Source organism: Enhydra lutris, unplaced genomic scaffold (genome assembly GCF_002288905.1).
Source record: "Enhydra lutris kenyoni isolate GAN:26980312 unplaced genomic scaffold, ASM228890v2 scaffoldscaffold12, whole genome shotgun sequence".
In the NCBI taxonomy this organism is placed as follows: Eukaryota; Metazoa; Chordata; class Mammalia; order Carnivora; family Mustelidae; genus Enhydra; species Enhydra lutris.
The window spans coordinates 31,184,710-31,210,646 of NW_019154096.1; the positions used below are offsets into that span (position 1 = coordinate 31,184,710).

General features: G+C 52.1%; 1 protein-coding gene across 2 annotated transcripts in view; it reads right to left on the reverse strand.

Annotated features, from left to right (window-relative positions):
• LOC111145168 (discs large MAGUK scaffold protein 5) overlaps nt 1-25,937 on the reverse strand; it is a 118,557-nt gene that overhangs the window by 45,861 nt on the left and 46,759 nt on the right. For both annotated transcript variants that reach the window (XM_022499872.1, XM_022499871.1), the window contains exons 2-5: nt 21,815-21,883; nt 11,344-11,506; nt 9,428-9,571; nt 8,642-8,825 (exon numbers count right to left, since the gene is read on the reverse strand). In XM_022499872.1, coding sequence (XP_022355580.1) covers nt 8,642-8,825; nt 9,428-9,571; nt 11,344-11,506; nt 21,815-21,883 — 560 coding nt within the window. The remainder of the gene's footprint in view (nt 1-8,641; nt 8,826-9,427; nt 9,572-11,343; nt 11,507-21,814; nt 21,884-25,937) is intronic.

Genomic DNA, 25,937 nt, shown 5'->3' on the forward strand with positions numbered 1-25,937 from the left:
CATGATCTTAGGGTCCTGGGATTGAGTCCCGCATCGGGCTCTCTGCTTGGCAGGGAGCCTGCTTCCCTCCTTCTCTCTGCCTGCCTCTCTGTCTACTTGTGATCTCTCTCTGTCAAATAAATAAATAAAATCTTTTAAAAAATAAATAAATAAATAAATAATAAAAAAAATAAAAACAGTACATACACATCAAAAACTAATGATGTACTACATGTTGGCTAATCAAACAATAAAAAATTAATTAATTAGTTATTAAGAAAAAAAGCAGTATATAAGTTCCTCAGGCAATTAAAACAGTCATTGTTTTGTAAAAAAACTTCACTATGAGGATGCCTGGGTGGCTCAGTGGGTTAAAGCCTCTGCCTTCGGCTCAGGTCATGATCCCAGGGTCCTCGGATCGAATCCCACATCGAGTCCCACATCGGGCTCCTTGCTCCAGCAGGGAGCCTGCTTCTCTCTCTGCCCTCTGCCTGCCACTCTGCCTGCTTGTGCTCTCTCTCTCACGCTCTCTGACAAATAAATAAATAAAATCTTTTTTTTTTAAATGCTTTACTGTGGCAGATCAGAACTGTGTACTAGCTAAATTAAGTCTTTTTCTGAAAAAAAAACCAATAGATTATCTTCCAAACACACAGACAAGCAGCATACACAATGTAACAAGATTTTAAGTACAGGCCACCTAACTCTAACCCTGATTTTCTTGTCACGTCTTGAGTTGCTCTCAAGTTGCTCTCCAAAGAAACAAAGCACTACAGGTGTCACTTTTTCTACCGCATCCTCCTTTTATCTGATACCCCGCCCCCCTCCAGAATGGATTGCTCCCCTCAATCTGCTGCCACGTATTTCCACACACAGCCTTCTATTTATCCCACCCACATACTCATAAACGTTTCTAATGCTCCTTTAATTCCATGCTGGTCTGGAGATGCAGGGAAGTGATGCCCAGCAGGATTTCACTACACGAACACGTCGCACATTCTTTTCCTGTCTGGTGGATAAGTCCATGGTCTCCAACATGCTCTTCACCATTTCTCATGTTTTTATGTGTCCATTTCAGGAATGTTTCGTACTTTCATACTGTCGTGCCCGCTGCCAGAACTCTTCCATCTTGCATCCCACTCTTCCATCTCGGTCCCCGTAAAACAACAGCTCTCCACGCCCCCTCCCCCAGCCCTGGCAACTCCCACTCTGTACCTTCTGTCTCCCTGAATCTGATGACTCCAAGTACCTCAGACAAATGGAATCATACAGTGTCTCTCTTTCTGTGACTTATTTCCTTTAGCATAATGTCCTCAAGGTACATCCATGTTGCAGTAGGAGACAGAATTTAATTCCTTTTTTAAGATGAACATTCCAGTGTATGTATGTATGTGTGTGTGTATATATATATATACTGAGTTTTGTTCATCCATTTATTTGTCAAAGAAAATGGGTTGTTTCTATCTCTTGGCTATCATAAAAATCAGATTTTTAAAAATAGTATTACCAATCTCATAGACAAATCGGGGCTCTTTTAACTTGCACTCCTAATTACCAGAGGGACCAACTCTCCTTATGACTCCTATTTACTGACTGTATACAGTTTCTCTTCTATGAATTGCCTGGCCGTATCCTTTGACTTTCCTTCCTCCCTCCTTCCCCACCTGCTCCTTTCTCTCTTCTTTCTTCCTATAGGTAGGTCCTATTTTTAAATTCCAGGTACTAATCCTTTCCCAATTCTATTTATTAAAAACTCTTCTCCCAATATGTGTCTTATGTTATACTAAAGTTTCCCATTTTGATAGAGTAAAATCTATCAATCATTTCTTTATGGTTTGGGTTTGGTTGTTTATTTAGGAAGCTCCTTCCTACCCTGAGATCATGAAGATACTCTATTATTTTTTTCTAAAAAGTTTCAGCTTTACTTTTCACATTTAAACCTTTAAACTACTTGGAATATCTTTTCTGTATGTTGTGAGATGGGGATATAACATTATTCTTTTCCGTGAATCCCAGAATAAGAACTGAGCCCGAATCCAGGACAAAGTGAGGACAACTGAACATCTCCAGGTGCGGACAGTGAGGGCGGAAGGACACCAAGTACATCACCCAGTACAAGCTCACAACACACAGAGGCATCCCACAAGGATTCACGCCCACGTGCACCCAGGACGCAAACAGTGAATGGAGAGTTCTCCTGACCTCTCGGTCAATCAGTGTCCCTACCCGTGCTAGAAAAGGTCCAGCTCCTACAATGGATTGTCCCGACCTGTGGACAGTACCTCAAACATTCCCATTATAAAATCACTTCAAGGGACCCCTGGATGGCTCAGTTCGTTGGGCGCCTACCTTCAGCTCAGGTCATGATCTCAGGGTCCTGGGATCCAGCCCCATGGTGGTGCTCTGCTCTCAGCAGGGAGTCTGCTTCTCCCCTTTCCTCATACCCCCACACCCCCGCTGTTGCTTGCTCTCTCTCAAATAAATAAATAAAATATTTTTAAAAATAAATAAATAACTTCAAACGTTTTACACTCTGAACATCCCCTAAGCCAAGTGAGAACCCCACTGGCTCCGAAGGCATGGACTGGTTTCGGCAGAGCAAAGGACCGGCTGCCATTCTGGGGCTTGCCCGCTAGGTGGCAGCCCTGGGTAGGCTGGCCAAATGCTCTCCTCCCGCAGTTGCCACATCTTCTGAACTTCATCAAGAAACAAACTAGTTCTAAACGCAGCCTTGACCCGGCACAAAGACGTCATCTTGGGCCTTGCTACTTCACGGGGCCACAACAGAATCTGGAATCTACACCTTTCTTCCTTGGGAAACAGTCCCCCAAATGCCCTCTCTTCCTTGAGAAACAGTCCCACAAATGCCCCAGTGGCAAGGAGCTGGGACAGGAGACTGCAGGACAATCCAGGGCAGTGAACCGGCTCCCAGGCAGGGTCACGAGTTCCCGGGGAGATAGCGTCAATCAGGGGAAACTCCAGAGCAGACCCAGAAATCCCTTCTGATGCTCAACCCAGCTCTGACCTTATGGTGGGATCTGGGATCAGAAGGGACCCAGGACCATCAGGCTAACAGCCTGTGTTGTTTTGGCCATGGCCCTGCCCAGGTGAACACTCCACAGGACCAGGGCTTGCCTATTATGAGCTGAAGTCCTCCTTCCTCAGCTTTTACCGTCTTGTTCTCATTCTAGCCCTAGTCACACAGAAAGATCCCTTTCCCACAGGACAGCATCCAGACATTCAAAGAGGCTCATGGCCCCTGAATACTTCTCAACTTTTCTACAAGCGGGGCTCAGAATGTGGGCAAATGTGATCAAAGCCTCTGAAGAAGTTTGGAAAAATCATGGCCACAGTTAACTCCAGAGAACTGAAAAGCTATCCCATCTGTTAGTGTAGAATTCTTCCTTTTTATAACCAGATGATCATGGTCTTATTAGATAGTTCAACCTTCTCTCTCTCTCTCTCTCTCTCTCTCTCTCTCTCACACACACACACACACACACACACACACACATACACACTTTTAGCTTCCCAGCAAGGCTAATGGAATTCTAAGTGAGAGAGAATATCTAATTTGGCACAGAATTCTAAAATGAGACAGGCAGTAAACTTCTCATCTCAGGCAGGCATGTAAATCTTTAGAGATGACTCCCCCCACCCCTGGCCCAAAGCAAGGGTCTGGTTCCGTCCACACAGCAGGATGGAGCAGCTGGGCTGTGCCCCACAAGGAAGCCAACAAGAAAATGGCCCTCATTTTTACACTGGTCAGAGATACTCGCCCCTCTGGGCTTCTGTGAGGCATGCCCTTCAGAAACTCAGAAACTCAGAAACTCCTTTCCTGGGATACCTGAAAAGAGTCAATTTTCATGAATCACCAAAAGCTGAGGTGGGGGTGGGTGACTTCACTGCTGTTTGTAATTTTTTTCTTTTTTAACCAAAGAACAAGTATCACAGGAGTAAAGAAAAAAGATCCTCCATGTTGCTCCCCCAACCAAGGCCTGGCAATCTCTGCCCAGCTCTCTTGGGCATTTCAGAAGCACCAAGAAGAATCCAGATGGCTCATTCTGACTGAGGGACCTGGAGATGGAGCCCCCAGGCCGCGAGCCGCCCGCCACACTTACACATGCAAACACGCGCATGCACACAGGCAAAGTAGGAGAGGGCCCGGGCCCCAAGCCCCAGGCCTGTGCCCACCCCCCGGCCCCCGGCCAGGGCCGCCTCATTTCCTCAGAGATAAATCATGCAGAGGGCTGGGAGCCCCACAAATCCCTCAAGCAAACAGGCAAGTCAAACATCACCATTTACCCTGCAAGGGCCTCTTCAAGTGTACAAGGCATGGGAGGAGCCAGGCAACAAAACCGGCCTTGTCCGATGGGGTCAACCTTTGCCCTCGGGCCCTGTGGGGAGGAAACCTGTGGCCACCCCTGTATCCCCTGCTTCCTCTGCTGCTGGCCTATCCAGGAATGAGCTTTCCACAGCCTGGCATCCAGCCCAGGCCCGATGAAGGTGAAGTGGCCTAGGCTGGTGAGAGCAGGTGGTCCTGGCACTCAGAGATGTCCCCTCACCCCTACCCCCACCCCTGCAGCAGCCGGCCTCCTGTCCTGGTGCCATCATAAGGTAGCACTTGCCAAGGGACACTGGTCCAGCTGAACAGAACTAGGGAAACTCACTGACCACTGTAACAAATTAGACCCAAAAGAGTCATAGCTATAGGAAAGGATAGGAGAAGGAGACATGGGCTGGAGGGGACAGGGGGTCACCTTCCCATGTCATTCGTGGGGAGAACAGGAAAGGGGGGGGAGCGAGAAAGCGCTTTCAGTCTGGATATTTGTTCAAGCTGTGAAAGTCCTCGGGATAGTCAGAGAACAGGAGACCATGAAACTTTATGCCTCATGAGGGCAGACTTTTTTTAATAACAAGGTGATAAATGGGTCCTTTTTCCGAGCTATAATCCACACACTGTACGATTCACCACCTCGAGCGCCCCAGTCAGCGGAGCTGGTATATTTACAAGGTTGTGAATCCACGAGGTTGTGCAGTAACTATCCCTACATAACCCTAGAATACCGGCATCCCTCCAAAAGGAAGCCTGTGCCCATTAGCACCCACCCTCCCTCCTCTCATTCCCCTGCCCCACACTGGCTCTCGGCTACCTTCTGTCTCTAGAGAATCAGATACTGTGTGGTCCTCCGTGACTGGCTTCTTTCGTTTAGCACATAGTTTTCAAGGTCATCCATGTCGGAGCAGGTGTCACTGCTTCATGTGATTTTATGCTGAATGTTACTATTCCGCCGTACAGCACAGACCACACCTCCGGTACCCACTCAACCACCGAGAGACATCTGGACTGCTTCCCTTTCCTGGCCGCTGTGAGAAATGCCGCTACAAGCATCTACACTCTGGGTTTTTGTGTCAACAGCTGTCTGCAGTTCTCTCGGGTACACAAATTGAAGCGGAATTGCTGGGCCATATGGGAACCGCACGTTTCATGACGGCAGGAACCACCACACCGACTGCAGGGGGACCACCCCCTTTGACACCCTGCAGCAGGTGGGGGCTCTGGCCCTAGCCCACCTCCTCCAGGAACAGTCAACCCCAGCCTTGATGGGACCCAAACAAGAGCAGCAATGACAGCAAACACTTCGGCAGGCACACAGCACCACTGCTCTGTGGGTGACATCGTCTAACCTCTGGGACGACTGTCTGAAGCCAGGTCTGCGGCCCTGAATAGTCTCATTCTGCCACTTTCTGGCGAGGCTAGGGGCCCTCCCTGAGGCTAAGATTGAGCCAGAAACACATCTGAAATGAGAAATCACTCAAAGAAAAGTAAAATCCAAACTAAACCCAAGACAAAAGGCTGAGCCAAGTCTAGAGAGGATGGAAAAAGGCCCACAAATAAGTGAGCACAGAAATGGTAGGGTGAAGGTAAAGACCGGAGGCAAAGCCAGCACTCCTGGCCCTGGGCAGAGAAGGCACACAAACTGTCCGCTGGGGCTATCTCTGCCTCTCGCTGCGATCTCCCACTGCTGGAAAAGGAGTTAACAGAAACAGAAAGGGAGGCAGCTAGAATGAAGCCATGGTATTGTGGTGCTGGACTGGAACTGGGAATGTTAGTGCAAACTCACCATTTTCAATATATATGCTACATACTGAATACCCAGATACGTGAGGGGGAGGGGGAGACAAGAGACCCGGAAACTCAGATACCCCGTTCCGGCTACTGGCACAACGGGGCAGCCGCGATAGATACCCCAGCAGCTATGTGCACACCTGGCATTCGGATCTTGCTTCTAAGCAAGGAATGAGGACTTTCACTACAAGGAATGAGGACTCCTTGGAGAAATGGCTGATTCCCAAAGTAAGCGCAAGAAATGAAACAAGCCTGGGATGACATCTTGTACCAGAGAGCAAGAAAGTGTTCAAAGAGTGAGAAGGGCCTGTCAAAAAGTCAGAGAAACCTCTTAAAGAGGCTCCCGCCAGCCACAGTAAATCACAACCCACTGAATAAAGCAGGAAACCATGAGTTCACATAGAGTCCGTCAGACAGACGGCCACAGGGAAAGCAAGCAACGCTGCAGTGGAGAAGCCTGGAGACATCACCAGCATCGAGTGACCAAGGGAACGTCACCGGTAACGAGTCTTCACCAACCAAGTCCCAACCTCTAAGACGCAGTGAGAAGGTTGCAACCTCACTTCTGGGACACCAAGACACACAACACAGAAACAAACCAGGAAGATCAGACAAATCCAGGTGGAGGGACATGTGGGCAAACAGCCAGCCTATCATCTTCTGAAGCATCAGGTCAGGTAGGCCGAAGCCTGAGGAACTCTTCCAGATTGAAGGAGACCCAACAGACCTAAGAGTCACACGCCACACGGTATTGTGGCCTGGATCCTCTTCCTGCTAAAGACACTATGCATACAACTGGCAAAACTCAAATTGGGGTCTGATGACTAGAGGGCGCCATGTACCAGCGCTACCTTCCTGATGTCGATGCTTGTGCTGCTGCCAGATGAGAGAATAGCCTTGTTTATTAGAAGCGTGCAGATTGGCAGCTTGTTCTGGAATGATGAGGGGTAAAAATTCTTGGGGCTGTACTTGCAACTCTTCTGTAAGCTTGTGACAGTTTCCCAATTTACAGAAGTTTAATTGTAAATGAAAACAGAGCAAGAGAGATAACGTCATGCTACGCGATCAGATGAGCGCAGATGGTCCCAGAGGCGCTCTGTGCCGAGCGAGCCCCGGCAGTCCTGCTTTAATTTGGGGGCCACGGATGATGCCGACGGGGATGGGGACGCTCTGCTCCTCGCTGGGACTGCGTCCGACCCCAAACACGCGACCATCTCCACGCAGAACATGGCCTCGGCCCCTGCCGTCATCCCAGGCAGCTCCATCTGCGAGCTACGGGAGAACTGGCCAACAGCACTCACAGCGAGCTGGTTTTCTCACTGGCTGACTCCTCATGCTTCTGTCCATGTGAAACAACAGCTGAGCAAAGTGAAGAAACTAACCTGGAATGCAAGCCAGGAGCAAAGAGGCCAGGCCCCCACCAAAAGCTAATGATGATAACTCCTCCATCTCGTATCTGCACAGGGCTTCAACACTTCCAAGTTTCTCTCCACCTGTAAGCTCACACCATCCATACAAAGGGAGAAGGCGACAGATCCATGTCTCCTTACTCGGTCAAATTCCTATTCCACACTGAACTGCAAGCACCTCCTCCCTGGCAGCCCTCACGACATTCGTGGTGATACACAGATCTGTGTGATCGTCTGACTAGCATTAGTCTCCCCCTCTGGACTGCAGAGTCCAAGAGTGTCTGATCACAAATATCCCAGTGCCTCACATTAGACAGACACTCCAAAAATACCTGCTAAATGATCACAAGGCTATGTGAGCGAGTGGACGGATGGATGGTAGGTGGGTTGCTGAATGGGCGGAAGAATGGAGAAAGAGGATGGATGATGTGTGGGTGGATGACAGGCTGGGAGGGTGAGGGTTGCATAGAAGGATGGATGATGGGTGAGAGGATGGAGGATGGGTGCAAAGATGGACTGGAGGTGGGAGTATGGGTGGGAGGATGGATTACGGGTAGAAGGATAGATGATGGATGGAAGGACGGAGGATGGGTGGAAGGATGGACGATGGGTGGATGATGGGTGGAGGATGGACAGGAGGTAGAAGGATGGATGATGGGTGGGTGGAAGGACGGAAAGGAGGTGGGAGAACGGATGATGGATGGGAGGACAGATGATGGATGTAAGGATGAATGATAGGTGGAAGGATGGCTATTGGGTAGAAGGATGGATGATGGGTGGAAGGAAGGATGGAAGGCAGGAGAGATGAGGGGTGGGAGGATGGATGGGAGGTGGGAAGATAGATGGGAGAGGGAGGATGGATGGAAGTGGGAAGATGGATGGAAGTCAGGAAGATGGATGGGAGGTGGGAGGATGGATGATAGATGATGGGTGGAAGGACAGATGATGGGTGGGAGGATGGATGGGAGGTGGAAGGAAGGATGGATGGGAGGTGGGAGGAAGGACGATAGATGATGGGTGGAAGGACAGATGATGGGTGGGAGAATGGATGATGAGTAGACGGATGAGGGGGTAGGAGGATGCCCAACCTTGGTCTGCCCCCTGCCACCCTGCCCGGCTCTACCTGCTGCTGTTGTGCCCGGAGGTCACCGATCTCCTTCTGATCCTCCTCATGGAGCCGCTTCATGTCCTCCCACGACTGCTGCAGCAGGTTACGTTCCCGCAGCAGCTGTCCGTTCTCCCGCCTCAGCATGTCCACATCATCCTTCAGCTGGGTCTGGTCACTCAAGAGCCGGCTGTGGAGTGTGCTACAACCCCATACGCACAGTGAAACGCAGCCAGCCTCCAACCCCTGCCAGCCCCGCTGCTCTCACCCCTCCACATCCCAGTACTCCCAGTACCCACGATGGGAGACCTTAGCAACCAGGGCAGCAGCACTCAGAGGCAGGCCAAAGCCTGGTATCAGCCAAATGCCAGAAAGAACCACACAGTTTATAAAAACCTAATACCAAAAAGGGCACATGGATGAAGACCAAGGCAATGAGATGAGCCCTTACCTGGCACAGGCCTAGCCCCTCTAAGTACTGAGGCCTGGGCAAAGTCAGCAGGTGGGCAGGTAAGGCGGGTCAGTACCCTCAGAGCGACCCCAGGAGACCAAAGGGGAACAGGCCCATCTGCCTCTCCTGCAGCAGGAGCAGCAGCAAAGCTCTGGACAGCGACCCAGGAGCCCAGCCGTCTGTCTGGCTTCCTGCCTCATTTTCAATCCCTTTCCTGCCAGTTGTGCTTCCGCGGCTGTCACTAGCTGGTATGAAGAGTTCGCATCTCAGTCTGTACTTAGAAAAACCGAGACCCAAAGACCCCAACCTGCTTGCTGAAGGCCCACTAAGTGCCATGAGGCAATCCCACTCACTGATAGAAGTCGGTCTCCTTGGCCACCTCCTCGCACCTCTTCAAGGCGTTGGTGTGCTGCTTCTGCAGGCTCTGCAGGTCCGACATGGCCCGGACGCACTGGATCTTCAGCCTCTCGTAGTCGGGATTCAGCCTGTGGTAGGGCCTGACCCAGACAGCAGTAGTGAACGCAGGCCCTGGGATCACTCGGACAAGGGATGTCTCTGCCCGGGGAGCCTCCGGCCCAGTGTCCCTGGATACCGGTCTCCTATGCACCCCAACCACCTGGCGCATGGTCAACTCAAGACATCCTGGCCTCCCCGGACCCACAGGAGGAGAACAATGATACATGGCCTTGGTTGCCTGGGCTCCTTGCTCGAGCCTGGAGAAGGTACCGTCTTTTCTAGCAGCTCCCGGGGAGACTGCACAACTGGCCTTCACCCACAGTGGGCACCCCAGAAACCCGTGTGGAAGCTTTTCCTCTTTTTAGGGAAGTGTCAATCTTGGGAACTTATCAAAACAGCAAGACCCAGACCAATTACATTGGCATCCTTGGGGTGTCACACCTTGGGGGTGTGACCCAGACACCAGAACGGGGTCTCCAGTGTGCAGCTACTGTTGAGGACACTGGCTGGGAGCACTGCTTCTTAGATGTGTTAGAAGTCCAAATCCTCAGGTCAGTTCCAGAACTCCTGAATCAGATGCTTGAGGGGCGGGACGGAGGGAGACCTAACCAGGAACCTGAGCTTTAACAAGCCCTCTGGGGATGCCAGTGCACGCGTCAGGGTGAGAGCCAGCCCTACAGCCAGCGTCAGTAACCCTGCTCTGCGGAGGGCCAGAGAGCAAACACGGCAGGCTCTGCCAGCCATCCAGGCTCTGGGGAACCCCGTGCTCTGCCTCAGTGACACGAAGGCAGGCACTGGACAATATGCACTCTAGCACGCGGTGTCTCTGCAGGCCTTGCCTCTGTGCTGAGGACCGTATCGTCGTCAAAGTAAGCTCAGCTGGCTGGATTTGCCACCCTGATATCACCCCAGAGGAACTTCTTCAGGACAAGGCACACACATGCCTGATGTTCCTAAAGGCAATCCCCCTCCCCTCAGAATCCCTAGCAGAATCTCCTAGAAAGATGAATCAGACTGTTTCCCTCCTCCTCCATGAAGCCCTCCTGGGTGGGGAGGTGGGGAAAGACACTCCCTTTGCCTCACCTTATGGACCTGGTACCCACATCTAAATCCCAAAAAAGGAAGTAATCAAAGATTTTCTCCAAAACCACAAAGGAGCAGAATATACCCTCCTAAAACACACGTGGCAGGAACAATGAACATTGGCACACGCAACGATCCATGCAGCAGTAAGGGGAGAGGCGCGTGCAGACACACAGATGCACAGGCAGACTGCTCAAGGGCTCAGCACGGGGACAACTGCCTCCATGAGGGCAGGACCATGGACAAGCAACAGAAAAGGATACTGAGGAAGTATACTGCTCTGGTGCTGGAAGGCGGAGGCCTCAAGAGGGACAGTGACAAGCCCGAGGCCACGCAACCAGCCCGTGAGGAGGCACCAGAGTGGGACCAGGCCCCATCAGCTGCTGCCAAAGCTACCCACCGAATCGTCACCTGCAGAGGACGAGTGCATGACAGACACCCACACTTCACAAGCTCTGCGTCATGTGACTCAGGCCTGGACAGGGCTGATCTGCCTTGGGATGGGGCTCCAGTTCGGCTTGGAGGAAGCTTAACCTCCCCCGACCCAGGGCTGCAAGGACAGCGTTTCCAAGGGACGGGGGAGTGAGGCAAAAGGACACTCTGGCAGTGCAGCACGGACCCCGGGGAGCTAAGGATGAGTGCCTGGCAGGGAGGGGCTGCTGGTGTGATGGCCTCGGGGGAGTAGCCCTGGTCCATCGGGCCTGGGCAGGGGAGCAGGTGCGATCACTACCTCTTATCAAAGGTCGTCCCGTGGGTCGCGAAAGCCAGGCGCTTCCGCAGTTCATTCCTCTCTCGGGTCATCAGCCGAAGCTGAATGGAGAGGTTCTCCACCTTCTCGTTCACCTGACGGTCTGTGAGGAGGGGTGGCGGGGATGGCGCCTTCCCGGTGGTACCTGGGGGAGGGGAAAATAAATAATACAGTGACCTGGCATTTAGATAGCACTCGCTAGGTCTGCCAGGCACTGTTCCGAGCCCTTGGCCTGCATCAGCTGTGCCCAACAACCCTACCAGGTGGGTCCTGCTGGCATCTGCCTTTGAGATGACACCAAGTCCGGAATAAGAGGGGGACCAGAGACCTAAGCCCAGGCCGCCTGCTCCAGCACCCCAGGATCACCCACCCATTTTGCTGGCCCTGACTGGGGACCCTCACTCTCTTCCCAGCATGACATTGACACCTCCAAGATGGAACCCCTTGGGCCCTGATCTGCGTGTTTTTGCCTGGTCTGGAAACAGCAGCTATCCCCAACCCCTGGGCATGGAGAGGCCAGCCTAAGGCCTGAGCAGAATAAAATGCACGGCTTGAGGAAGAAGGGCCAGGTGGGACCCAGAGAAGCTTCTGGGGCCAAAGGCAGCTGGCCCTGAAGCTGGGGCCCAAGGTCTGTGTTCCCACCCCCACCCCAACCAGGGCTGAATACGCTACACAGCTCCCTTCTCCAACCTCTCCAAATGCCCAGAGGACCTGCCCCAGGCAGCCCAGGGCTGTGGGCTCAGAGAAGGCTCTCTGGCAAAGCTGCCCATGGCTAAGTCAGTGTGACGTGATGCAGGTAAGTCCTGGGGCCTCTGGCTGCCCAGTCCATCTCAGGCCCTCATCACCTGCACCCAGGACTGTCAAAGGAAACCCCATGCCTATGGTATTACTAAGGACCAGCAGCAACAGTGACCACCAGTAGTAGCACCTCTGAAAAGATCCAAATCCTTTTCTAAGAAGGAAGCATCTCACTCAAATGTCCCAAAAAACAGAGACAAAATCCATGGTGCTTTTATCTTTAACTCTGTCCACACATTCACCCAGGATATCCGTTAACCCTCAGGGATCCAAGGCAGGGTCACAGGAACTCACAGCAGCCATCGCATTTTATGGATGTGACCTGGGAGGCCAATCACCCCAGGGAAAACAGTGTTTGTCTCCCCAGCAGCCCTAGAATGTGTGAAGGGCAAGATGCGGTTTTCTGAACCTGGGGCATCTTGACCACAAGCCCCCCAGCTGATCCTTTTGGCCGAGTGCTCATGTAAACCAAGCGTCCCCCAGAATAAAAGATGGGCACTCAGTTGTGGCCTCATGTCCTCCAGGAGTGCCAGGGAAGATGGGGACTTGGAAACTTTGGCGGGGAGGCAGGGGCAGACCAGATCACGGTGTGAGACAGGAGCTCCCACCTCTCAGCTCAGCATTATCCCAGGTGGGAACCCCAACCACCTGATCTGGTACCCCCAAAAGTACATTTATTACAGACCCACCACCACTGTAGTGGTTGGGGCTGCTGGGCTCCAGGCCTGGCCCAGATGGGTCAGAATGCCATCTGAGGTGTGGCCCACGACCAGCACTGCCCACAAGCATCTCCCCTGAACCCTACACAGTTCTACTCCACAACCTAAGAAGCCTCCCCTCACCTTTTCGCAAAAGACCCTCACCCCTGCCCCCAGAGTTTTGGAAAGCAGCTCATTACAGCTGTACAGGCTTCCTCCTCTGGCAAACGAAGTCACTTGTATGAGCCTTAACCCAGAGCCAGGTCTACACTGTCAACTGACCTGCAACAGCATAGCCGGCACTCGGACAGATGAGGCTTCCTCTGGACATATGTCCAGTACCCCCTTCTGCTGATGCCTGTGAGTCATGCTCTAACCAACTTCAGGGGGCAATGATCCATGTGCGACAGAAAAACCCAAGAGAGTGGGATGAAAAGACAAAGAGCTCCTGGAAATGGGGTATTTCCATGTTCACGGTCAGATGCCAACCCACACAGCAGCAGCCTACACAGATGTCCCGGGCATTAACATCCCAAACCCAGGTGGGCACTCACATTGTCATCCCTGTCTACAGATGAGAAAACAGAGGCCCGGCAAGATCAGGGAACTGACTCAAACTTGCACAGAAAGAGCCAGCAATGCCCAGGGATGGGAGCCCAGGCACCTAGGTCCAGAGCACACGCTCTCTGCCTCAGTGCCTCACTACCCCCTGAACAACAGCCACGACTAGTACTTACTTCCTGCCTGGCATTTTCTAAAATGCATCCCAAACCCTTAAGAAAGCTACTGCTGTTAGTCCCATTTACAAATCACAAAACAAAAACTTATCAAGATCAAATGAACTATCCAGGTCACAGAGCCAGTAAATGACAGCATTGAGTTTTGGACCTCCCTCTACCTACCTGACACCAGAGCCAAGGTCTTCACCTAAAGGTTCACAAACTTTTTGATCTTAGGACTGCTTTACATACAATCTTAAAAATGACTGAGGACTCCTAAGGGCTTTTGTTTACATGAGTTATAACTCTCTAATGAGAGATACCAGATTAAAAATTAAAACTAAGAATTTTAAAAATCTATTAATTTTAAAATAACCGAAAATCCATTCCATGTTGACATAAAATTTTTTCCTATGAAAAATTAACCACCCTTTCCATTACAAAACAAAAAATGTAGCAAGAAGAGGGACATTGGGGCGCCTGAGGGGCTCAGTCAATTAATCATCCGACTCCTGATCTCAGTTCAGGTCTTGATCTTGGGGTCGTGAGTTCAAGCCTCGTCTTGGGCTCCACACTGGGTGTAGAGCCTACTTTAAAAAAAAAGAGTGGCATCACTTTGCAACTTTCTAACGCTGTTGGTATCTGGCCTCATAGAGATAGCCGGAGTCTCTCGGCCGTGCACTACCGCACGCAGGACAGATGCACCTGTAGAAAAGTCTGCTTGACAGCAAAGTCTGTGTGAGGATGAGAGTCAAAAAGGCAAGTGGTATCTTGTATCATTAAGAAAACAGTTTTGCCCTCACAGGCCTCCTGAAAGGACCTCAGGGACACCACGCCATGCTTTGAGAACAGGTGCTCTGTGCCATAATCAAGTCCAAGAAGTATCATAGAAACATCAACTCAAGAGTTTCAGAGATGAAAAGCACAGCAGGCTCAGCAACTTGCCTCCAGGGAGATGAAGAATTTTCACCCCACTGGGGGAAGAAGGCAAAAGAAAGATGCAGCCCTTCCTTGGTTTTTGAGGAAGCTGGAGAGAGAAGCAGCAGGACAGAGATCGGGGTCATCAGGTCTGTCCCCACACACAGCCACGGTCTCCTGCACCAGGTGAGGACCCGAGGGGAGCCAATCATTCAGACAATGCAGCGCACGGACACTGCCCCGCATAACCTAGGTGCTGGGTTCTGTGCTGAGTGCACTCTGTCCTTAGTTGATTCAGGCCCACGGCACCCTGCCAGGGACGTGCTACGACCATCCCCTGAGAACCTGACACCCATAAAGACTGCACAGCCAGGAAAGCGGTGCACGCCCAGACAAACGTGGGGCAGGCTCAAGACCCAGGGCCCCCACCCTGACACTACACTGCCTCCCGACAGGTAGCGCTCCAAAGGGCTGAGCACACCCGAGATACATACAGGTCTGAGAAGCCATCAAACTCAGGGAGCCCCTGACTCAGGGGGCCATGCTGCCTGGATGCCTACCGTTCCACAGTCAGGAGGGTGGAGGGCCACAGAGCACCTCAGGAAGAATCCCAAGATGGGCTAAGCCTGGATATGCCAAATTAATGGCAAGTGGTCCAGAAAATCCTCTCCATTCAGTCAATTAAAAATAAAGTTTTTCTAGGGACCTGAGTGGCTCAGTCCACTAAGCATCTGATGTCAACTCAGGTCACGTTCTCAGGGTCCTGCGATCGAGCCCCATGTTGGGCTCGAGCTCAGCAGGGAGCCTGCTTCTCCCTCTGTCCCTTCCTCTGCCGGTGCAATTTATACCTCGATGACGAGACTTCTTAAAAACCCACACTAACAACAAAACCTGCAGTGTCCCAAACAGAAGCCACCCTCCCAGGAGTGGTGTGGTCATTGGAGTTGTGGACCGTCAGCCCTCCCCACCCCCTCAGTACCTTACCACAGGTACAGCAGACAGCTTAAAGAACAAGCAAATATGAACTCACATCAGGGGAGTTGTCCACAGAAACTGCAAACGGCTTTCCCTCAGCTCTCCTATCCCTGCATAGTTGTTCTTTTGGCTTCAAATGCAAAAGTGTCCACTCTCCCCGACTTCACTCCTTCCTCTTTCCAATCTGGAAGCCACTCAAAAAAGCAGATTTTTTTTCTTTTTCTTTCAGGATTTTATTTGTCAGAGAGAGCGAGCACAAGCAAGGGGAGCAGCAGGCATCAGGAGAATCAGGCTCCTCACTGAGCAAGGAGCCCAACACGGGACTTGATCCCAGGACCCTGGGATCATGACCTGAGCCAAAGGCAGATGCTTAACCGACTGAGCCACCCAGGCACCAGAGAAGGTAGAGGTCTTTCTTCCTTTCTGTATCCAGGATGGAGTCCAAGGGGTAAGGGACTTAGACCACATTAAAATGGGGGTGCTTCAGAGATCCCAAGAGAGCAGGCACAGGCCCTGGATTTTGGAGGCATCACACCAGGCCTTGGCATGAGAGGGAGAGCAGGAGCAGAATCCGGCAGGGAGACAGAGCAGGCCCCTTTTCACCACATGAGTCCTAGCTCTGCCTCCCAGTTGCCATGGCTGGTGCGGCCACCTCCATAGACCACTGAGGCTCAGCAAGGTACTTGGCAGCTGGGTAGTCTCCGCCAGAAGCCCCTTTGTCCTTAGCTCCCTCACCACATGTCAGCTGAAGGCCTCCCCCTCTGTCTTATTTACAGCTAGACAAATCACAACTCTGCTCCAGAGCCCTATGGGCCCATGGTGCCAGAGCCGAGGAGAACACTGGTCATGGCCGAAAGCAGTTAGGTGGAGTGGCCATGCCCAGCTAAGCTTCCTGGCTATGTCCAGGCCCCCGCTCTCAGGGTAGAAGCGAAGCAGGGGCAGAACGTGGTCATCAGGGGCAGCAGCAAGCAAAACCAAGCCACCGTCCTCTCCAGCCCAGGAGAGCCAGAACCATCAGGAGAGACACAGTCTCTCACCATGAACCAGGGTTTCTGAAAGCACCTAATGTCACGAACATGTGAGAAGGTACATCTCAGGCCTAGCCAGACCTCCTAACTCAGAAACCCAGGATGTGCAGTCAGCACTCCCATCCAGGCGATTCTGATGCCTGCTCAAGTTTGAGAACCTCTGGCCTGGACCAAAGTGGCATCTGCTGGACAGCGGCTTTCTTCCCCCTCGTTTTACTGGCTGTCCCGTAGCTACTGCCCATTGATGACACGCAGGGAGGACCCCTTCCCCAGGGAGCCCAGGGAGATGCCCCCCCCAGGTCAGTCAGGACAGGACAGAGGCCCAGCTTCTCCCAGGACTGAGCGTCCAGCAGCTGCAGCCACGCCCACCTCTCACGGAAAACACTTGTTCTCCAAGCAGATGCTCGACTCGGGGTCTGCTCTGCAAAAACCCGAACCAAGAGAGGCAAGCACTGGCCTCTTGCCCTCTTGCTTCCTCACTGCTCCTACTTCTGAGGCACCACTCCTAGAAGGCCCAACACGAGGCCTACCTCCTCTGCGAAATGGACTCCAACGCCCCTCGTCAGACATAGCTGCTCCCGCCCCTGAGCTGTTCGTTTTGTTCGATTTTCACTCAGAGTGCAGTGGCGGCTGGCTTCCCTCTCTGGTCCTATGGCCTGAATGCCAGTGTCTCCCCACCAAAATCCCAACAACCCCCCAGGTGTGGGATTAGGAGGCGGGGCCTTCAGGAAGTGATTAGGTCATGAGAGAGGATCCCACATGAGTGGAACTAGTGCCCTCCTAAAAGGACCCAGAGAGCTCTCTCCCCCTTCTCCCCGTGACGACACAGGAGGAAGATGCCATCCGTGGAGCTGAAACAGGCCCTCACCAGATGCGGCATTTGCCTCGACCTTGAACTGCCAGCCTCCATCCAGAACTGTGACCAACAGATGTCTGTGGTTCCCCAGCAGCCCAGTCGATGGTGGTCTGTTTTGGCAGCCTGGATGGACTGAGACACCCAGAGGACTGTGAGGTCAGGGGCCAGAGCTCTCTATGACCGCTCTAAGCACTAAGCATGTGCTCCAAAAGAAGTGCTCCCATTCTTTGGAGGAACTGAGAAAACAGGCCTCCGACCCAAAGGCCCAGGAAAGGAAGGGTCAGAAGGCCCAAGGAGTCGAGGTGAGAACCTGCCTGCGTGATGACTCACGGCCCTTCCCATGCCAACCAGCAGCTGCACTTTCAAGGAATCTCCCCTAGGACACAGAGGAAGGCCTCCAGCTGCTTCTCTTGCCAACAAGCCAAGAGACCTCTTTGTTTAATAAGAAACCTTTCCTGTTGCCTCAATCTGTATAAAATTTAAAGCTCATTTTATAAATGCTACCCAAGAATGTCTATTCTCCTTAAAACTTCCCCAGTTGTTCTAGATCAGAAATAGAAGGCACCTGAGAAATCAGGTCAGGATGAATGGAGAAAAAAAATATCAACTGCCTTAAACGAATGTGTGCTCCCGGGGCAGATCCCTGAGGCCTACCCACGGGACGGGTTACCTACAGACGGGCTGCATGGGCTGGGGGAGGCCTCCAAGAAGCCACATGCGCTCAGCTGATGAAAACTGCTGACAAAGGTGTCCGCAGAAAGAATCTGGGTTAGCACAGGCATGGTGAGCTGTTAGCCGTGTCCCGCTGAGAGCCGAAAGGGGACAGGCCACCTGCAGACCTAATGCTAGCCAGGCAGCCGACCGGGCAGCGACTATCGCAGAGAAGACTCAACACCCAAGGCTTCCTCTGCCAATTTTCTCTTATGTGGACTGCAACTTGTCATTCTTTTTCCACACGGGGTGTGTTAAGGAGACATAAGTGGGAAAGGGGAGGAGATTTCCATTAATTGTTGGTGTTTTGTATTTTTAAAAATTTTATTTATTTATTTGCAGAGAGAGAGTACACACAAGCAGGGGGAGCAGTAGGCAGAGGGAGAAGCAGGCTCCCTGCTGAGCAAGAAGCCCCATGCAGGACTCGATCCCAGGACCCCGGGATCATGACCTGAGCAGAAGGCAGACGCTTAACTGAATGAGCCACCCAGGTGTCCCACGGAGGTGATGCTTTTATCATAAGACATTGCTCCTGCCTTGCCTTAGCTTTGTGGAGAGACCATGAACAAACAAGAACAGCCAGTCTCCATCTGCCTAGGGGAAGAGCATCGCCTGTCATCAGGTGAGGCTGAGCCAGGAGGAATCCTCCAGGAGGCAGAGGAGCGGTCCCCATGGCTAACCCCATAGCTCATTCTATTCCAAGGGACAGGTCCAAGCCAGCCACAGACATTCCAGTGCCCTGGTTAGGGAAGACGTCAGGCCAGCCCACCTCAGACCGGGAGACCTGTTAAATGTGGATGCCGGGCGCCATGCTCAGAGCTTCTGATGCAGCAGGTATGGGGCAGAGCTCAGGAACTGGCATCTCAAACAAGGGCCTGAGTGCTGCTGGTCCAGGGACCACATCGCACGAGCCACTGCTTAGGGCACAGACGAGTGATCCAGCGCAGTCAGTGTGAGGAGAGCCTGCCGGGAAATTTCTGGGAAGGCTGCTTTGCTGATAAGGAGACACGAAAGGACCCTCTTCATCCTCCGGACCCTTGTGATGACAGATGTTCTTTTATCTGCTCTGTCCAGTATGGCAGCCACTAGTCACAGGTGACCAGAGAGCACTTGAAATGTAGCAAGTGTTACTGTGGAAACTAGAAACGTTAATTTTAGTTCATTTTCATTCAATTTAAATAGCCACCTGTGGCCAGTGGCTCCTACAAGGGACCCTACAGTCCCAGACACTGTCATGTCTAGACGTGACAGCTGGAGCTACGGCTACAGGTACCCTGCCATCAGCCTGACCCAGACACACACAGGGGCTCCCAGAGCCCCATCCCGGGGTGCTCAGCCCACCCTCAGTGGCTTCTTATTATGTGAGAACACACGTTTCTTTGTTGTTTAAGGCAGGGTGAGCAAGTATTCCCTATTGCTACAGCCAAAGGTCTCCTGGCTGATACAGCCACAAGGACATTGAAGTCAGCCTGCAGAACCATGGGGCTACTCATCCCAAGGATGATGTCAACTGCTGGCATAGGAACGACAGAAGCTAGGTGCCTGGGTGGCTCAGTCAGTTAAGCATCTGCCTTTGGCTCAGGTCATTATCCCAGGGTCCTGGGATAGAGCCCCACATCGGGCTCCCTGCTCAGCGGGAAGCCTGCTTCTCCCTCTCCCACTCCCCCTGCTTATGTTCCCTCTCTCGCTGTGTCTCTCTCTGTCAAATAAATAAATATAATCTTAAAAAAAAAAAAAAGATTGGAATGGACCTTTATGGGGAAAAAGAAAAAAAGAACCAAAGAAGCAAGACTTGGGTTCTGGTGAGCTGAAGAGGGTCTGACCCAAAGGGATGCAACCAGACCGTTCAGCATTCAAGATCTGGGCACCAACACCCAAGGCTCAGCCTCCAACAGGAAGTCCACAGCACTGCCTTCTGCCTGCTTGCCAACCAGCATCTGGGGACACTGCTGACCCCTCCTTCCCAAGGACTGAACCAGCTTCAGGTACGTGTGGAACCAACCAGCAGGTGGTTGACATGAAGCTTCTTCCAGAAGCTGCGAAGCTCTAACCGCATAAAAAATATCTTCACACTCCTGCTTGAAATTCCACAATTAATTGGTGTGGTTTAAGTAACACCTCTCTCTTTGGAGAGACTAATGCAAATGTTCCTAAGAAAGGTACCATGTTAAGCCCTAAAGTGTCGACGAGATGAGTTTGTCAGCTCTCTGTCAGATCACTGCCCCTTGTTCCCAAGAGTGAGCATGAGGGAGGCAAGAGAGGTGCACTCAGGGTTGAACAGCTTCAATTTTCCAAAAGTCCACATCGCCGTTCCACCCATCCGGACTGCCCCACCCCAGGGGCTTCCTGGGGGCTGGCCCCATGTTAGAAATTCCAACAACCCCACCATTTGGCCGGTGGACCCACAGCAGGCTGCACAAAGGATAAAGACTCAAGCTCTGACCTATGGTCCCAGAAGAGTCCTCCCTGAACCCTGCACAGGGATGAGGGACCTGTGCCTGGCCTCACTGTTGAAATCCTGACCCCCTAGTAAACGTGAATGTGACCTTATTGGAGATACAGTCTCTGCCGATGATCAGGTGAAGATGAGGTCAGCCTGGAGTAGGACTGGTGTCCCTCTGAAAAGAGGAGATCTGCAGACAGACACGCACAAGGGGAGAACACCACGTGAAGACAAGGGCAGAGACTGGGATGACACACCGGCCGGCAGGAGGAAGGACCGAGGCCCGGGGCAGACCCTGCCCCGATGCCATGTGAGCCGCGAGAGGCCGCACTTCCGCCTTGTCGGCACTTGGCTACAGCATCCCAGAGGGCACTGCGCTCCCTCCCTCCCGGCACTGGCCTCACTGGGCTGAGCTCGCTCACTGCCTTTACTCACAAAACCACCTTCCCCGCGGACCCCAAGATCCACAGGCACGGGGACCACGTGTGCCCTAGTCCCTACGCATTCCAAGCCCACTTGTAGCTCAGCAGAGGTACTGGCTAAGTGCCCGTCGAATTAACACATTAAAGGTCTGCCCCTGACGGGGTCTGGAGTCCTTCGCAAGAGCATCCACTTTCCCATCTGTCTATGCGCAGGAGATAATAATTGGACTGGATGACCTCCGGGGGCACTTCCCACTACAGACACTCCAGCACTCTCTACCGAAGGTGTATCCATCCATCAGGGTCCGATCCAGACATGAGAAGCCACACGAGGGTGTTAAACAGAGGGCACATGATGCAGGAATGGGTCCCAGATGTGCGGGAAGGCTGGGAGACTGGGACAACCTTCCTGCTGGGACATTTTCAGTGAAGGGAAAGCAGGACCAGCTGTGGGCTTCTGGAAACACATGGATGGGCTACTCCTGTCCCCAAGGCAACACATGGCCCAGGGGACTGTTCTGCTTATAAAAGACAGTCCCAAAAGGGGCCATTCTCATGGACAGTGGTAATAAGGCACTAGGTTGGGGAGAGGGGGACAACAAACTCACTGAAAAATCCCAAACCCTGACAAAGTGAAGGAATGGTAAGACACAGCTTCCCCCCTGCACCTGCCAGCACCAGATCCCTGCCCTCCTCCGTTAGAAGGATGTGCTGCTGACGGGGAAGGTGTGAATGGAATCAACAGAAGATGGCCCCATGAATGATCCGACAGGTGAGGCCAACTTCCCCCTCCGGAGACTCAGGGCTACCTCAGCTCACACCCAGCCTCTCGCCCCAGACCCACCCAGTGCCCTCCAGGAAGGAGGGGTGCCCAGGGGTACTCACCCACACTGCTGAGAGAGCTGCTGCTTTCTGAGTCTGAGGGCATGATGGACAAGACGCTGTAGGTGGAGCCTGGGGACAGAAGGGCAGACCATTTGTTACTAATTCCAAACTACTGTCAGACCAACTGATTTTTCAGTCAGCGCCAGACTGAGAACCAACACCAAGTCAGGGACTAGAAATTGGATCTAAGGGGCCAGGTAGGTGTGGTCAGCAGGGTCTAGTCCGTGGTACTTCTGCCTGGCCTCGCACCTCACCTTTCCACCACCCTCCTGCCCTGGAAACTTATCCACGCACAGCGAGAACTCGAAGCCAGTCCGTTGCCTCTCCTTAAGACTTCTGGGGAAAAGCTTAGCAAGGGAGCAACACGCCTCAGGTTAAAAAAGGGTCTGGGGATTTCCTGCAGATCTTTATCAGTACGATGCTGGCTTCCGTGCAGGGAGGAACAGGGTAGAAGTTAAACATCTACGAACTATTTGTTCTTTCTGCCCCAGTGTTCTGCTCTCGGGTTCTGGCTATATTTAAGCTCAGTCTTTCCTAATTTAGTGAGCGACTGCCCCCTTATTAAAAATTACTCATAAAATTATGAGCAATTACACTGTCACCAAAGCCAAGAAGCCTCTTTGTTGGCCAACATTTAATGTTGTTACCTCGGTATTGGACACACAACCGCACCACAGTTCAGTTCAGTTTGAATTCAAGGGTTTTCTAAGCTAGGATGTTACCCGCCTCGCATCAGTACAGCCTCTGGGTGAAGAAACCCCATTTCCGAACCAGCTCTCATCCACATGAGTAACTGGGTCACACTGAGCAAGTTGCTTGTTTTCTGGAATTCTGCTCCCTGGCCTATACAAGGAAGGGGTTCAACCCTTATAAGACGGCTTATAAGACACCTCAGGATTACACTTTCCCCGGATGGTGTGCTTTGTCTGTGACTAGAGGTGACACCAAGTTAAAAGGGAGAACCCACCCAAGACTATCTTGGGAACTGAGATGGTGGGTCAAAGAAAACAAGATAATGGCAGGAATGCAATGTTTTGTCCTTGGAACCAAAAGAACTACGGAGGGAAGAGGTGTGTGCACCACACAGAGCAGAGCATAGAGCGGGTGAGCTAGAGATGGGATTTTTGCAGTAAAGCCTTTGAACAAGCCTCAGGGCTCTGAGGAGGAAAAGCAGCCAAGAACTAATGAGATCCAGGGCTCCAGAACCAGAAAGGTGGGGGCTAGATTTGAGGCTTCTCTCCCACTTCAACTCTTGACTAGCTACCTAATACTTGCATACCCTCCGAAAGGACGGTAAAGGGATGAAGTGGGGGAGAGGAAGAAGGAGACTCATGGGGACAGGGAGGGAGGAAACCATCAGGGTGACAAGAGACCCAGAGCAGAGGGGGAGGAGGAGATGTAGGGCAGACAGACGGGTAACCCTGGTATACTGGCATGCAGGGGAGCTGGGAGGTGTGCCCCCCACCCACCCAGAAAAAGAGATGAAAGCCCAGAGCAAAAAGAAAAAAACAAGGAAAAGGGACTTTGGTAACAGTGAGAACTAGGACAGTGGCCGGCATGACTGGTGGACTCGTTATCAAATTTTCTGAGACTCTCTTAAAAAACTGTGGGTGTTATGCTGTTCTATATTTGTCCAAACCCCTGGAATGTGCAACACCACAAGTGAAACCTAATGTAAACTACAGAGTCTGGGCAACAACGGTGTGTCAGTGCGGGTTCATCAACGATAACAAATGTACCACTCCGGGGCACGGTGCTGACAGTGGGCAAGGCTGCACACATGTAGAGGCAGGGGGTCAGGGGGGAGGGAATTCTTTCTGCTTTCCCCTCAATTTTGCTGTGAATCTAAAAGGCTCTAAAAAAATTTTTTTTATTAAAAAAAAAAAAAAGAAGAAGAAGAATAACCTGTGGATGTTTTACATGGATGAAGAGGAAGACTTAGGGAGTAGACAGATGTTCTGTTTTCAGACAGGACTGTCAAAGGGCTCCATCTGTGCCGAATGGCATCTGGCAGCAGGACAGAACATGGCAGGGGGTGCTGGAGAAGGCCGCGGCTGGGGGCGCCCAACTGTCAGGCCTGGCTTGGTCCCAAGAGACCTGGGAAGCGCGGGACCTCCTCGACACACACCTCACTTCACCGAGGCCCCCTGCCTGGCCTGGCCTGGTCCGGAGGCCACAGGAGGGTTCTGCCCATCACTCAAAGGGAGAAGGAACCAGAAAACTCCATTTAGCCCTGAAATTCCTTGATCCCACCAGAAAATGAATAGCAACGTTCAATGAAATACCTCTTGTATTTCAGGTTCCACCCACATGATTCATGCTGCTGTCCATTCAACATCTCTGCGTTTTTGTCTCAACAAAACAATGAGCACCACCAGTTTCCCCAATCATCTCTCTTCTCATACCATGAAGGGCAGTAAGTATTGCATAAGGATTGGTGAAGCAAAGTCAGGTAGAAATCGGGCACTCCGTTGGTATCTTCAAAGGACAGAAACGTCAACACAATGCCGATTTTCTCAACTCAATCGACAGTCTCTTATTTTTTTTCTTTATGTGGACAAGGAAGGCTAGCCAGTTGGTATGTTGGTGGACTGTTTTCGAAAGATGCCTACTCAGAAAAGAGGCACAAATAAACTCTCCCACTCAAACCTCCCAGATCTCTGAGCTGGGTGCAATCGTGCTTGCGACACCACGCTCCCTGCAGAAAGCCTCGCTCTTCCTGACTACGGGCATCAGAAGAGCCCAATCTTCCAGTAAAGCACCCCTCCTCATCAAGACGTCTCTTTCCTCCCCCATGGCCAGTTTCCACTGTTAATTACACTTGGCAGACATCCTTGTCTCTCTCCGCCCATCTCCCTTCCTGGCTGGGGGAGTCAACGGGCCAACCAACACATTCTGTTCTTCCCTGTCCCTGAAGTCCTCCTGCCGAGGTTCTGGGGCATGACCTGGGGTGACGTGACATCTCTATCTGCATCTCTGGGCATCTCCGCCCCCGAGTTGGCTGGCAGGGCTCCTAGGAGCTGGGGGCTGGCAGGGAGTGATGCAAATTGGACAGGGCCCAGTTTTTACAATGTTCCCAGGGCCTTAGACGTCATTCAGAGGGGGAAAAAAGGCCCAAAGACGACGTTGTCTTGGTCATGCTTTGTCTCTGCTGCTATTGTTGTCTTAAAAAGCCTATGTGGTCAGGATGTCGGGAAAAGGCAAGAGGAGAGACACTCCTCCAAAGTCACGTGGTGTCCTTTCAAAGCCAGTGGCTTTTGAAGGGCGGGTGTCAGGCGTCATCTACCTCTGAGGTTTCACAATTGAATCTGGAGGCCAATAGGAGTCTCATCTCACAGGTGCACACTTCCCAGCCCCCCAAAATTTCCTCAGGAGTTCCACAAAGACACCCACGTCCCACATGCTCTGAAACCTAAGGCATACACTCCACCTGGCAGAAAGGCCCAGACTAACAAGGGCTATGAAATTGGCCTGGCTCCCCCCTGGCACTGACCCCACTCCCTCCCCATGTTCCCCCACGCCCCCACAGGACAGCCAGGCACTGCCACTCGGGATGCTCCCACAAACCCAGACAAGCCTGTGCACAGATCCTCAGAAGACTCATGAAGAAGTCAGATGACCTGGAAACATTTCCAGGAAAGGAGAGCAGAGCATGAGCCTAGATTTTTCATGGACGGGTAAACAGAGAGAGACACAGGGAAGGCCTCTACTGCCATTGGGACTACCCGGGGACCCAAGCAAAGGGCAGGTTCTGATGTGGGCAGATGGGGGGACCTGAGACTCTGCATTTCTAACAAGCCCCCAGGGCATGGGGTCCACAGACAGAATAAATGCAGGGCAGCAGAGCGCCAAGGCTCCCCAGAGTCATCAGGTCGGAAGCCAGTGCGAGCTATGACAGAGGCCCTGAAACAGAGCCGGCAAACCCTGGGACCCACGCATTGTCTGCATCCTTCCCAAGAGTCCAGCCCCTGCTGTGTTTACTCTGTGACTCAGCCCCACTGGGTCACGGAGACCACTTCAAAAGAACTTTCAGTAAAATCACCAGAGCGATAACGGAATGGCCCAGTCCGCAGCCCATGGGGCCCAAGAGAGACAAACTTAGCTTGTCACCTAATACACCCCT